The following is a 14,165-nucleotide window of genomic DNA, read 5'->3' as shown; positions in this document are numbered from 1 at the left end:
TGGCAAGGGACATAATGGGAAATGTATTCAAAACAAGTGATAGGCAAGGAAAGTATGTTACTCCAGTACTACCCCTGGTTAATCATGACAAGAAGCATTGCCGCTAATCCAAGCATCAGCAAGAAGCAGAGCAATAACAGTGGACCTCGCTGTCTGATCTGAAGGGAGAAATAATGCTAGCGGCTGATTCATATTTCTGAAACTTACCTTTAATTTAGTCATCTCTTCCTTCTTCTGAATGCAACACTTTCAAGATCTAATTCATATCAGAGCATTCCAGAACACATGGAAGACTGGCTTCTCAACATACTGAAAATAAATAACAGAATTCGTTGGCTATAGTCTATCAAGGTTATTTTTAAAATATGGTTGAAAATGCTGTAAAAATAGAAAAGCGTTGCTCTACTCCCTGTGAAACTGTTGGTGCTATTATTTTTTACTCCCTTTCTTATTTATATTTGTTTATTTAATAGATAAGAGGTTAAATTTCGTTGCCCTCCACTGACAGAAGGCTCTTTGATCCAGCAGAGGCTTCCATGAGTAAAAATGGGAAGAGGTGATTTTTGTTGATTTCCCCTTTCCCTCTGTAGTCTACTGTACCCCACCCGACCTAAAAAACTGCTCCAGAGATTTGGGGGAGGGGCTACAGGAGAAGGAGAATTTGACAAAATCAAATCCCTCCTTCTTCTATTCATGGATGACTTGGCAAGAGCCTTCTATGAGCAGTGTGACACAGTTGGATACCTGTCCAAGAGGGCTTACATAAAAATGTAAACCATAAAGCAGTTCAGAGTTTCATATAATAGAAAAAGTCCAGCGGCCATAAAACCAAAACAATGAAGACATCAAAACCAACAACAAGCTCAAGTGGAAACATAGGAAAATAAAATGTTTTTTACCTGACACCTGAAGATAAAAAGGTTAACTGCCATGTGCACCCTCTTTGTAGAGGGTTTTCCACAAGAGAGGTGCTGCCATAATAATAAGTAGGAATAGTGGTAGTGCTGTTGCATTTTTGGGTAAAAAAATGAGGTGCCAGTACTCATACCTTGATAAAAGTGCTGTGAATGCCAGCACAAAATGGTTACCATGGGCCACCAACTAATAAAGGTGCCACTACTCCATACTTACAAATTCCATCACAAAAAAAGCACTGACAATAATAAACCTATGACCGGTAGCCACCTATCTCACTTCCAGTGGCAGGGATACCTGAGTAGGATCGCTGATGATTACTAGAAATATCAGTTATGCTTATAGACATGAGAAAACATGTCATTATCAATTGTAAGATCTTTGTTGGAACATAAGAAGGGCCCATCTGGTCCAGCATCCTGTTATCACAGTGGCCAACTACAAGCAGGACCTGAGCACAAGAGCACTCTCCTCTCCTATGGTTTCCAGCAACTGGTATTCAGAAGCATGCTGCCTCTGACTGGAGGCAGAGCATAGCCATCGTAGCTAGTAGCCTTTGATACCTTTATCCTCCATGAATTTGTCTAATTCCCTTTTATAGTCTTCCAAGTTGGTGGCCATCGCTGCCTCCTCTAGGAGTGAGTTTCATAGCTTAACTAGGCACTGCATGAAGAAGTAATTTCTTTTAACTGTCCTGAATCTTCCAGCATTCAGCTTCATTAGATGTCCATGAGTTCTAGTGTTATGAGAGAGGGAGAAAACCTCTATCTATTCTCTCCATGCCATGCATAATTTTATAAACTTCTATCATGTCACCACTTGCTCGCCTGTTCTCTGAACTAAAAAGCCACAGATACTGCAATCTTTCCTCATAGGAGAGTCGCTCCAACCCCTTGATCATTATGGTTGCCTTTTCTTTCTTTCTTTACCCTTTTCCAACTCTACATTTTCCTTTTTGGCGTGAAAAGACCAGAACTGTATGCAGTATTCCAAATGCAGTTGCACCATAGATTTGTATAAAGGCATTATGATATTGGCAGTTTTATTTTCAATACCTTTCCTAATGATCCCCAGCATGGGATTTGCCATTTTCACAGCTGCCACACACTAGGTCGACATCTTCATCAAGCTATCCTCTACAACCCCAAGGTCTCGTTCCTGATCAGTCACTGCCAGTTCAGACCTCATCAGCATATATGTGAAATTAAGATTTTTTGCCCCAACATGCACACTTTACACTTGCTCACATTAAATTGCATTTGCCTTTTAATGCCCATTCTGTCAGTTTGAAGAGATCTGGTTGGAGCTCTTCACAATCTTTTTGTTTTAACGGCCGTGAACAATTTAGTATCATCAGCAAACTTGGTTCACCCCTAACTCTAGATCATTTATGACCAAGCTGAAAAGCACAGGTCCCAATACCAATCCTTGGGGGACTCCACTTTCTACAGCCCTCTATTGGGAGACCTGTCCATTTATTCCTGCTCTCTTTTTCCTGCTACTTAACCAATTCCTGATCCATAAGAGAACCTCTCCTCTTATTCCATGACTGCTAAGCTTACTCAGGAGTCTTTGGTGACATTCCTTGTTAAAAGCTTTTTGAAAGTCCAAGTACACTCTGTCAGTCTGATCACCTCTATTTATATAATTGTTGACACTGTCAAAGGACACTGATAGGTTGGTGAGACAAGACTTACCCTTGCAGAAGCCATGCTGGCTCAGCTTCAGCAAGGCTTGTTCTTTTGTATGCGTGGTTATTTTATCTTTAATAATATTTTCCACCAGTTTTCCTGGGTCAGACATTAAGCTAACAGGCCTGTAATTTCCAGGATCCCCCCGGATCCCTTTTTAAAAGTTGGTGTTACATTGACTACTTTCCAGTCTTCAGGTATGGAGGCTGATCTGAAGGACAAGTTGCACATTTTTGTTAGAAGATCAGCAATTTCACATTTGAGCTTTTTGAGAACTCTTGGGTGGATACCATCTGGACCCAGCAATTTGTCAGTTTTCATTTTGCCTAATAGGCCTAGAACTTAGTCTCTCATTACTGCTATCTGCCTTAGTTCCTCAGACTTCCTTCCTGCAAAAGTTAGTTCAGTACAGGGATCTGCCCTATATCTTCCACTATGAAGACAGATGCAAAAAGTTCATTCAGCTTCTCTGCAATCTCCTTATCCTCCTTTAGTAAACTTTTGACTCCCATCTCATTCAAGAGTCCAACTGCTTCCCTAGATGGTCTCCTGCTACTAATGTATTTAAATATTTTTTTGGTTGTTTTTGTTGGTCTTTATGTTTTTAGATGTGCCCTCAAATTTTTTATTTTTTTTTTGTATCCTGTATAGTCTGCTTACATTTCTTTTGCCAAAGTTTGTGTCCCTTTTTGTTCTCCTCATTTGGACAAGACTTCCAATTTTTTTTGAAGGAACCTTTCTTGCCTCTCTTAGCATCTTTGACTCTGCTCATTGACCTCACTGGTATCCTCTTGGCTCTGGTGGTACCTTTACTGATCTGTGGGATACATTCCACTTGAGCTTCTAATGTTGTGTTTTTAAACAACTCCCACGCATTTTGGAGTGATTTGACTTTCTTGATTTTGCCTTTCAACTTCCTTTTTACCAGTCCCTACATTTTTGGAAGGAAATTGTTTTTACCATAGCTTTTTACATTGTCTATTTTTTCTTTACATTACCCCTAAATCTATTCTATAATAAACATCTGTGTATTATATAAACCAGGTGTGGGGAACCATTGGCCCTCCAGATGTTGCTGAATTATAGCTGCCATCATCCCTGGCCATTGGTCATGCTTGCTAGGGCTGATGGAAGTTGTAGTTCAGCAACATTTGGAGGGCCAAAGATTCCCCACCCCCAATATAAACCATTGCTTTACCAAACCTGGCAGGAGAAACAAAGAAGTGTGAAGATAAAAGGTTAGTGAGAAACTCAAAGCTATTTTGACTTTAGTTGGTACCAGGTTTGTACCATAATTGTGAGAGCCTTGACATGCCAGAAGGTAACTGCTGTATTTATTTATTAAATTTCAGTCCCTCCCAAAGGAGTCCAGGATGGCAACTAACAGTGGTAAAATATACAATCACAAATGAAATTAAACCTGTAAAACACTCCAAAACCTTCACAATTAATAATTTCTAGGTTGCCAGGAACAGTATCTTTCATCCATCAAATGCTTAGGTAAACAGGAATGTTTTTATATTCTCCCTGAAAGTTGTTAGTGAGGGAGATAGATGCATCTCACCATGGAGAGCATTCCATAAATGGGGAACCACCACTGAGAAGCGTCTATTAGAGGTCAGTACCAGTGGCAGCACCACCAAGAGGGCCTCCCCTGCCAATCATAGAGCCTGAGATGGTTGATGTTGGTGGAGTTGCTTCTTTAGGTACTTGGGTCCCAAGCCATTTAGGGCTTTGTACACTAACACTGACACTTTCCATTGGACCCAGTAGCTCACTGTCAGCCAGTGCAGTGTTTTCATGACATATGATCCCATCTGGCTCCTCCACTCACCAACCTAACATCCACCTCTACACTAGCTGCAGCTTCCACACCACCTTCAAGGGCAGCCCCATGTAGAGCACACTGCAATAATCCATGCATAGACAACTGAAGCCAACATGAACAACTGGGGAGGTTAAACCTGAAGCCCAGTCTAAAAACGGCAATGGTTGGTGAACCAGCCTAAGTTGGGTATAAACACTTATAGCCACAGATGCCACTTGGGACTCCAGTGAAAGGCTGGAATTCAGGAGTATTCACAGACCATTAATCTGTTCCTTCAGGGGGAGTACAACCTCTTCCAGAACAGGTTGACAACCTTTTTCCAGGGCACAGGTATTGCCCACCCACAGTACCTCCGTATTGTCAGGATTGAGCCTCTATTGGCCACCATCCAGCCTATCACTGCTACCAGACACTCATCCAACACCTGCATAGTCTCTCTTGATTCAGAAAGAATTAAGAGATAGAGCTGCACGTCATTAGCACACTGATGACACCATGCTTTGCATTCCTAGATGACAGCTCCCAGTTGTTTCATATGGATGTTGAATAGCATAGGAGACCGAATGGAGACCTGCAAGACCACACAACTCAAAAGCCACAGAGCTAAGCAACAGTCTTCTAGTACTGCAGGTAGGAGCAGAGCCTGCAGGTAGGAGCAGAACCACCGCAATACAATGCCTCCAACTCCCACCTCTTTGAGTTGGTCCAGAATGGTCAATAATGTTAAAAGCTGCTTGAGAGATCAAGGAGAACCAACAGGGTCACATTCCCCAATACAGGTCATCAGTCAGGGTGACCAAGGCTGTTTCCGTGCTGAAACCAGACTTGAAATCAGACTGAAATTGGTCTAGATAATTGGCTTCTTCCAGGCATACCTGAAGTTGGCAAGCCACCACCCTCCCAATCACCTTGCCCAGGAAGGGAATATTAGAGACTGAGTGGCAGTTTTCTAAAACCATTGGATCCAGGCAGAACCTCTTCAAGAGGGGCCACCCACACTGCCACTTCTTTCAAGGCAATGGGCATAACTCTCCAGTAGCGAAGCATTAACCGCACCCTGGACTGATCCACTTAATCTTCTTCTGCTAGATTTTACTAGCCGTGATGGGTAAGGATTGAGAGGGCATGTAGTCAACTCACCACTGCAAGCATCCTGCCCGCAGCTTCAGGCTGCAACAACAATCTGATTCACAGCCTATAGCTTTACAGTGCTCCAGGAACTTCCAATGGGCCTGCACTAATTGTGGCATTAAATCTGGCTTAGATCCAAGCAATTTTGCCCTCAAAGTGCTTCACAAATCTTTCACATCAGGCTACTGAGTGGTTTGTTGTTAATGATAAGACACTAGTCTGGACCAGTTGATTTACTTTAGGCAGCTGTGCTGGGCAATTCACTGAGGACACAATAGATGCCGAGAGGTATGCTGTCTTTGCCACCACCACTGGCATATGGTAAGCACAGCTGTGTACTCATACTTCTGTTTGGTCACACTCATATCAGGACTTGTGTTGGTGTCCAAGCTGAATTTAGAAAAGGAAGAGGCACCAGAGATCATATCGCAAACATACATTGGATAATGGAATGGACCAAGGAATTTCAGAAGAAAATCACCCTGTGTTTTATAGATTACAGCAAAGCCTTTGATTGTACAGATCATGAAAAACTGTGGAATGCTTTAAAAAATGGGGGTGCCACAGCATCTGCTTGTCTTGATGCACAACCTATACTCTGGACAAGAGGCTACTGTAAGGACAGAATATGGAGAAACTGATTGGTTCTCCATCGGAAAGGGTGTGAGACAGGGGTGTATTTTATCACCCTATTTGTTTAATCTATATGCAGAACATATCATACAGAAAGCAGGATTGGATCAAGATGAAGAGGTGTGAAAACTGGAGGGAGAAATATCAACAATTTAAGATATGTAGATGATACCATACTACTAGCAGAAACCAGTAATGATTTGAAACGAATGCTGTTGAAAGGTAAAGAGGAAAGCACAAAAGCAGAACTACAGCTGAACATCAAGAAGACTAAAGTAATGACAACAGAAGATTTATGTAACTTTAAGGTTGACAGTGAGGATATTGAACTTGTCAAGGATTATCAATACCTTGGCACAGTGATTAGTGTGTGTTTTTAATTTTTTTTAATTTTTTTAAAAAATGTGTTCTTAAATTGTTTTTTGTGTTCTAAAATTTGTATATTTGTTTTTATTGTTTTTAATTGCTGTAAACCGCCCAGAGAACTTCAGCTATGGGGTGGTATATAACTGTAATAAATAAATAAATAAACCAAAATGGAGACAATAGTCAAGAAATCAGAAGAAGGCTAGGACTAGGGAGGGCAGCTATGAGAGAACTAGAAAAGGTCCTCAAATGCAAAGGTGTATCACTGAAAACTAAAGTCAGGATCATTCAGACGATGGTATTCCCGATCTCCATGTATGGATGTGAAAGTTGGACAGTGAAAAAAGCGGATAAGAGAAAAATCATTTGAAATGTGATTCTGGAAGAGAGCTTTATGCATACCATGGACTGCGAAAAATACAAACAATTGGGTGTTAGAACAAATTAAACCAGTACTATCATTAGAAGCTAAAATGATGAAACTGAGGTTATCATACTTTGGACACATAATGAGAAGACGTGATTCACTAGAAAAGACAATAATGCTGGGAAAAAGAAAAAGGAGTAGAAAAAGAGGAAGGCCAAACAAGAGATGGATTGATTCCATAAAGGAAGCCACAGACCTGAGCTTACAAGATCTGAACAGGGTAGTTTATAACAGATGCTGTTGGAGGTCGCTGATTCATAGGGTCACCATAAGTCGTAATCAGCTTGAAGGCACATAACAACAACAACATCTTTCTGATGGCCCTGTCCAGCTCACCATTTCACAGTGAATATTAGGGTCTCTCAACAGAAGCACTAGCCATGCTGCCTGGAAAAGCTCCCATCAGATGCCATCAGCCTCCAGGGTGGGGAACAATTTAACTGGTCCTCCATCCCCACAGGGAAGATCAGTCACAGCCAGTCTGAACCTCATTGAAGAGTGATCAGTCCATGATGACAGGGTGCTACACACACTCCAACCACCAGATCCTTTCCAATCCCCTCTGTAATAAAGACCAGATCTAGAGCATCTAATACTGTCTAAAGTCTGGAAATGAAGTATCTGTATCTATAGTAGGAAAATGAAGTAGAGGCTACAAGACTTCATTGTCTCATATGCTATATAAATACTCAATTTTTTTCTTATTTTATTTTGCTATCATCACTATTTGGATAGTCAGTGTGGTGTGGTCACTGTGCCAAATGCCATGGTAAAGTGATCTACTCTGTGTTGACTGCGTGTAATTTGTGTGCTTAATTTAGTTTAAAGCAACACCACAGCAGCAGAGTAACAGCAGATGTTGAAATGCGAGTGTGCCAGCGTGTGCGTGCATTTACATAAGAAAGCAGGCTTTTATCCTGCTTCAGCATCACTGAGACTGGAGACTTAGTAAAATAAGAAAAGCTACTTTATTTATAGAAATACATAGTAGATAGAAAGGCAAACCTAGTTCTAACTAACTAACTAAGTTGGAGGCATAACACCCAGGTGTAGGAGTTAGCCTCATGGCTTGGACAGAGAGCAGAGACAAAGGGATGTCTCCTCTCTCCCGGTCGGAGAAGGAAGAAGTGGAAAGGGCAGGAGGAGGAGGAGCAGGTAAGCTTCCCTAAAGACATCACTGTCTAGCGACAGAAGGAAGTCAGTCAGAGCATCACAGGTAAAGGTAATCAAGCCTATCCATCTGGAGGACCCTAGCTCTATCTCCTTTCTGGAGCACAAACAAAAAGAACAAAACATGAGTTGCTCTTGCCCCACTTCCAACACTCTGAGTGTTCTTTGTCTTCAGAGAAGCAGTCCTTTTCATTTTTCTTCCTCTGCAAACTCAAGGCTATTCTGCTCAGTTAAAATACTGCAAGGTTATTTCCAGAAACTAAATTTCTTCTAAGCTGAGGTTTCACACACATTTTCCTATAAAGGGTATACCGTGACATAGGGAGTGAGAGAGAAATCAATCTACGCTGCTGTACATTATCATGTGAAGATTATGTAAGTGTCTTTTCTCTGTGTGTACTCATTGGGAACCTGGTACTAGACAGGTTTTTCCAAGCTTACATCTGGCAAAATGGCACTTAAATAAAATTCACACTTGATAGTGTATGCTGCATATGTGTAAATGCCATGTATGAAGTGGCCCTCAAAATACATTCCTGGAATCAGTCAGAACACTGTAACCTACTGATCTTATTATTTCTTTCTAAGACATTTGATACCATTGACTCAGAAGTATTTGTGTGCAGCTTTAAGACTTGGCACTCATATAAGATGGGATCTTACATAGTCTTGTTTTGTCCACTACCACTCACTCTTTTAACACCGATTTAGCACAAGATAATGGATTGAGGGCATTTACAGAAGAATTCTCAGCGGCTGCTACTTAGTTCAGGAACTTCTTCCCCTTCAATATTACCAAAAGGTAAGCTTTAATATCTTCTATAAATCTGTTCTGTTTGGATGAGTTTGTGTCACAGGTAAGCTGACATTTTGGGGAAAAAATGGTTTAGTGAATACTTTAGCTTTTGGAGATCTGGCAGAGGAGTGTATCTTGAGATGCTATGTATTTCCAGCAATATTTATTACTAGGAATACCAATGCAGTGTGCCATATAATTAATTTATTTGCAGATGAATTGTGTTGTGCTTGTCAGACCCAGAAGCTGTGCTGCCAAAGATAATAGTAGCCATCTTTGAGTTTGGCTTGGTGAATGGGCTTGATTTACTACTCCAAATCTGAGATCAGACTTTATTTTGAGATCCCATGTCTCAACACAAGCTCTGAGATCCATCAGCCCATCAACATGCATTCTGGCTTTTCTGTTTGTTCACAAAAAAGTATCACGCATACCCAAGAACCTAGTTCTCCTCAAGAAATTGCATTTTAACCCTGCTCTTAAATTAAACAAGACCTAGTGCGCAGGGAAAAAAGTTCTCTTTATCCTGGATGTGGCTCATATCTTATATAAAATTGTTTTAATTATTATTTATTAAATTTGTTAGTCACTTCATTAAAAAAAGTCTCAATCTTAACGCTTTTTTTTTTTTTTTTTGGAGATGCTATAGTCCTCTCTGGGTGGCAAAAATGCTGAACCTTTATACACCAGGGCAAGAGGTCAAGGATCTTGGAAAATGTACAAAAATGTTAGCAAATGTGTTAGCAAAGGTGGGTTAGGCATACCTAATGTATGTTGCTACTATGAGGCATTCTGACTAAGTTATCTCCTTTTTATAATGCAAAACACAAAATAAGCCTCGAGTCTCCATGGAACTAGATGTATGAATGGCTCCATTAGTGTGAGGGACGTCATTCTCACCAAGTGCCCTCTGCAGCCTAAGTCATTCTCAATACTCTTTCGTGGGGGTGACCTTCAAGATATGGAAGAGGTGGACGGGCTGGCTAGAATCTCTACTCTCTTTTCTTATACATAAGCTGTCCCTTGCTGACCCTAAGTACTGTCAGAGTTAGAAAGCATGTGGTCTATATAGAATAAGCATGTTTATGTATCAAAATATCCAATCTTGAGTGAATCAATCCAAGACAGGCTTCAGAAAGTCAGGTTAGCCAGCTACAAAATCCATCACATCTTACGTTTTGTCCACAATCCAGCTGTAAGGGAACAGGTTACCAGGCTGCCTTCAGATTTTGAAAGTTTGGCTATGTCTGTATCTAATAAATCTAAAAGGTTAATATCTCATGTCTATCAGATCCTCTTGGAAAATTCTGCTAGGAACAAAATAGTCTGGGAATGGGACATGGGTTGTAATATTGCCTTTGAATTTATCAGCAATCTGGTACACTAAATCACTGAAGTCGGTGCTGATCCAGTTTAAGAACTTATTAAACATTTGCATAGATAGTGCCTCACACCACTTAAGCTTTCTAATATAGTCAGAACTATTCAGTCTAAATGCTAAAGAGATTGTAAGAACAAAGGTGTGGGGGGGTTGCAGCAAAACATAGTTGCAGTGCAATCTGGTGGCTGAATTTGGAAAATAGTGTATATGTCATATGCAAATCCTTAAATAAGATCACTGGACACACTATTTCTTTGGATTCTAAGTTAGTGTTGCTGTCTACGTTGGTATCAATAAATTGGATTCCAAGTTATCATAACTTTTAATCTATGATGGTGCCAATAAGACTTTGTTATATAAAAAAACTGGCTCCCTTCATGCTTGTGGCAACATGGATGGAAATCACGATGGTATGGAAGTCTTCAAGAGCATTGTCAGTGGACTTTTAGAATCATAGAATCATTATGAAAAACACAGCACATCAGCTTCGCTTATCCAAAGGAATGACTGCAGTGCACTAGTTCTATTCAGTCTGGTACTGATTTACCACATATGTGAACAGTAGTAATGCAAACATAAGGCCACCAGCTTCTTATGGAAACCTGTAGAGGGACAATTTGGGGTAGTGAACAGCCTTGTATAGCTATATGTTATAAATCCTCAGGTTAAACTACGTCATCTTAATAGTTTTCTTGTTTTATCTTGTTTTTTTAAAAACATTTTTAAAGTTAAATGCCTAGTAATAAACATATATTGTCAAAAATCATTACTGATTTATACTGATTTATTGTAACTGGTATTGAGCCTTTGGGATGAAGTGAATTCAAACTCCAAATAAATAGCCATATGCTACTTGGTGACACATGCTTGTTTATTTAAGCCATGGAAGGGGAATTAGATGCATTGATAATGATTGATAGATATAAAGGAACCTAGGGTTCATACTTCATTAAAATGCAGGTTAAATTCTTTAGAGATAGCCATTGAAGTATCTTGTGTAATCTTCTATCAGGATTGTATCTCCATTTCAGTTTGTAAGGCACTACCTGTTTGGAATAGGATAAAGACCCATTGTTACTATCAGCCCCATTTCAGGCTAAATATTCTTTTAGTCCTTTGTGGCTGCCATTTTTATCAGGCATTCAGAACAGCTTTCCTTTGCTGATCTGCCATTTTCGAACATATCACTGTTTCACTTGTATGATTTCTGGTGAGACAAGCTCAGACCTGGCTGCTTGTCTCTCAGTAACAGAGAAAAGAAAAGTCTCTGGTGCCTACTCTGCAGAGAAAGTTCATTCATGTGTAAATTATCAGTTGGCCTTTATTTGCTTGGCCTGTGGAGAGTACACATGCAGATAAAAGGCTCGGTGGGTCAGGGCTTAGTACATGCAGGTTTCTCCAGTGGGCACAATGACACTGTTAGAATTGTTGTCAAAGATTATCAGACAGGCTAGGATGTCTTATCATTATTTACTTGCAGTTTATAGAGTTAAAATAACATTCAGCAAGCAAGATTCTTTGGGAACATTTGAACAAAATCCACATCATGCCTACTTATACTATAAGTAGTGACCTTCTTCATGAGTAATGTATAAAAATTCATATAGATCCATTTGATAAGAATATCTACTCCTTGATAACACATTATTTGTTTATTTCATTATCTGCGCTACCAAATCACCCTCTACATTTTTTACCAATAATAAGTGGTTTCATTATGTTTTCAGAATCTTGTTGTCCTTAAATGTTGTTAATATGACTACTAAATCATGCTAAGCTACTTTAAATATGCCAGAATCGTGTTCTATTAGTTAAGATATTTATTGTACAATTGTATATTCTACAGTTATGTTTGTGATTGCATAAGAAGTAGGTAGCAGCTGCAGTCTACGTAGAGGCTGCAGAAAAAGTTGTTTGATCTATAAGATCTGTAGCCTGTTACTTGGTTGCCTTTCATTGAAACATAATCAAGAATCATTAAGGCTATTAGCAGCTGTGTTGTAAGTACAATTTATAATGCGGTTTTCAGAGCCCCAGTTATCCACGCTAAAGTAAAGTTGTTAAGCTACAACTGTCTCTTAGTCACACAAGGTTGATCATAAATGAGATAGGATACTAAGCTTGTGAAATGGAAATTCAACACCCACAGGATTTGATCCATCAGGTCAGCTTCAGTTCAGACATTTGGAACCAACCTGCCATTGAATGGCTGGTACCAAGGTCATATCTAGAAAGAGTATTATTAACATATCTGCATATATTTGTCACATTATCACAAAAACCCTATATTTTAAATCCAGACTGTTAAAATTGTTTCACATTAGTTTTATTTCTTCCTTCATAATAACTTTCTAATCCTTTTCCAAGTGCTATTTGATATTGGATGTATTATTGTCATTTAAAACTGTTTTGCTTGCAGTATTTTTAAACTTGCCTTTTGAAATTATATTAGCATTGATAGTTTGACATTGATTTCATTCCCTTGATACCCTGTTATTTGGCATTTTAAATATCTAACTAGTTTCTTTAGAAGAAAAATTCCACACTGTGTGAGATTGAAAACTTATTTTCTTATGTGAAAGGTTCGTATTTGGCAGAAGAGAGAGGTGGGTGTGAAGCTCCCTGGGAAGGAAGGTCACTTGGTTCTTCAGGAAGGCCTCAACACAGTCACTGGTGCAGGAAGACAAAGTACTTTCTACAGATGACAGTAATTCCTGCACTAATGTTTTGTGGTGCAATACTTGCTCTGGCATTTGGAAAACATGTTGTATAATATTATCCAAAGTGCTGATAAATGAAAGCACTGAAGTCAGTGATTTATGAGTATACGTTAACACTACTGTTGTTATTGCTCAATGGTGTGAGAAAGGCAATCCATCAGGCACAATTCATTGGCATAAAACCTCCAGACCCAAGTGTCATCCAGTTGGGCATTTGTTTTATCCTTGTCCTTCCCTGGTACTTATCAGCCAATCCATGAGTGGATCTTGGCTCATCATTGACATGGCTCAATTCTGCATGAAGCTTACTGCAGAACAGGTAGTAAGGATGCAGATTCTCCTGTCGCAGGTGCTTGCAGCAAACAGATCATGCCTGATGAGCCTGGTGTGTCTACAGTATCTGATGGTGGCTGGTTATCACACGATACTTTGGGCCAGCTATCATTCAGAGACTTCAATATCTCTTCCTGCCTTTCCAATTGCAGATACTTTTCTGTCAGTGAGTGCCTTTGGTGAAGGCCGAACTCCACTGGTGGTTAGCTCCTCGCTGCCTCATGGAAGGCATCAGTCTAGAGGACCCATTCTGGGTGGTCATTAAAATGGATGTAAGCCTCTATGGATGGGGGGCCCACGTTGATCACCAGGTGGTTCAGAAAGCATGATTACTGGAGGCGTTGTGGTTGAGTATCAATGGTCTGGAACTCAGGGCCATTTGCGTGGGATTGAGGGCCTTTGCTTTGGAGATAGAGGGTGTTCATCTCTTGATATGCACCAATAACATGGTAGCCAAGCTTATGTGCACAAGCAGGGGGGACCTGTTTATGTTCCCTAATTGGTAACTGCTGTGCAGAACACAGACTATGAAGCGCTGGGAAGGAAACTCAAGGACTTTGGAGCCCAGATAGTTTTTTCATCCATCCTTCCAGTACTTAGAAGAGGAGTAGAAAGGGAAAGGGAAATACTCCGTGTGAATGAATGGCTACGAAGAAGGTGCCGACGTAAGAGATTTGGATTTAGGAACCACAGGCTATGCTTCCTGGAAGATGGATTGCTGACAAGTGATGGGTTGCATCTCACAAGGACTGGGAAGAATGTATTTGGCCACAG

General features: G+C 40.1%; 1 protein-coding gene across 10 annotated transcripts in view; it reads left to right on the top strand.

Moving 5' to 3' along the window:
* Positions 1–14,165, top strand: part of ARB2A (ARB2 cotranscriptional regulator A) — a 495,278-nt gene that overhangs the window by 422,505 nt on the left and 58,608 nt on the right. Inside the window, exon 11 of one of the 10 annotated variants that reach the window (XM_061622238.1) lies at positions 8,873–8,957. The exons of the other annotated variants lie outside the window; for them this stretch is intronic. Coding sequence (XP_061478222.1) covers positions 8,873–8,928 — 56 coding nt within the window. The 3' untranslated portion in view covers positions 8,929–8,957. Of the gene's footprint in view, positions 1–8,872; positions 8,958–14,165 lie in introns of those variants that run through there. 10 annotated transcript variants of the gene reach the window in all.

Source organism: Rhineura floridana, chromosome 1 (genome assembly GCF_030035675.1).
Source record: "Rhineura floridana isolate rRhiFlo1 chromosome 1, rRhiFlo1.hap2, whole genome shotgun sequence".
Taxonomy (NCBI): Eukaryota; Metazoa; Chordata; class Lepidosauria; order Squamata; family Rhineuridae; genus Rhineura; species Rhineura floridana.
Note: the sequence above shows the minus strand (reverse complement) of the source record. Positions and strands in the feature narration are given on the sequence as shown.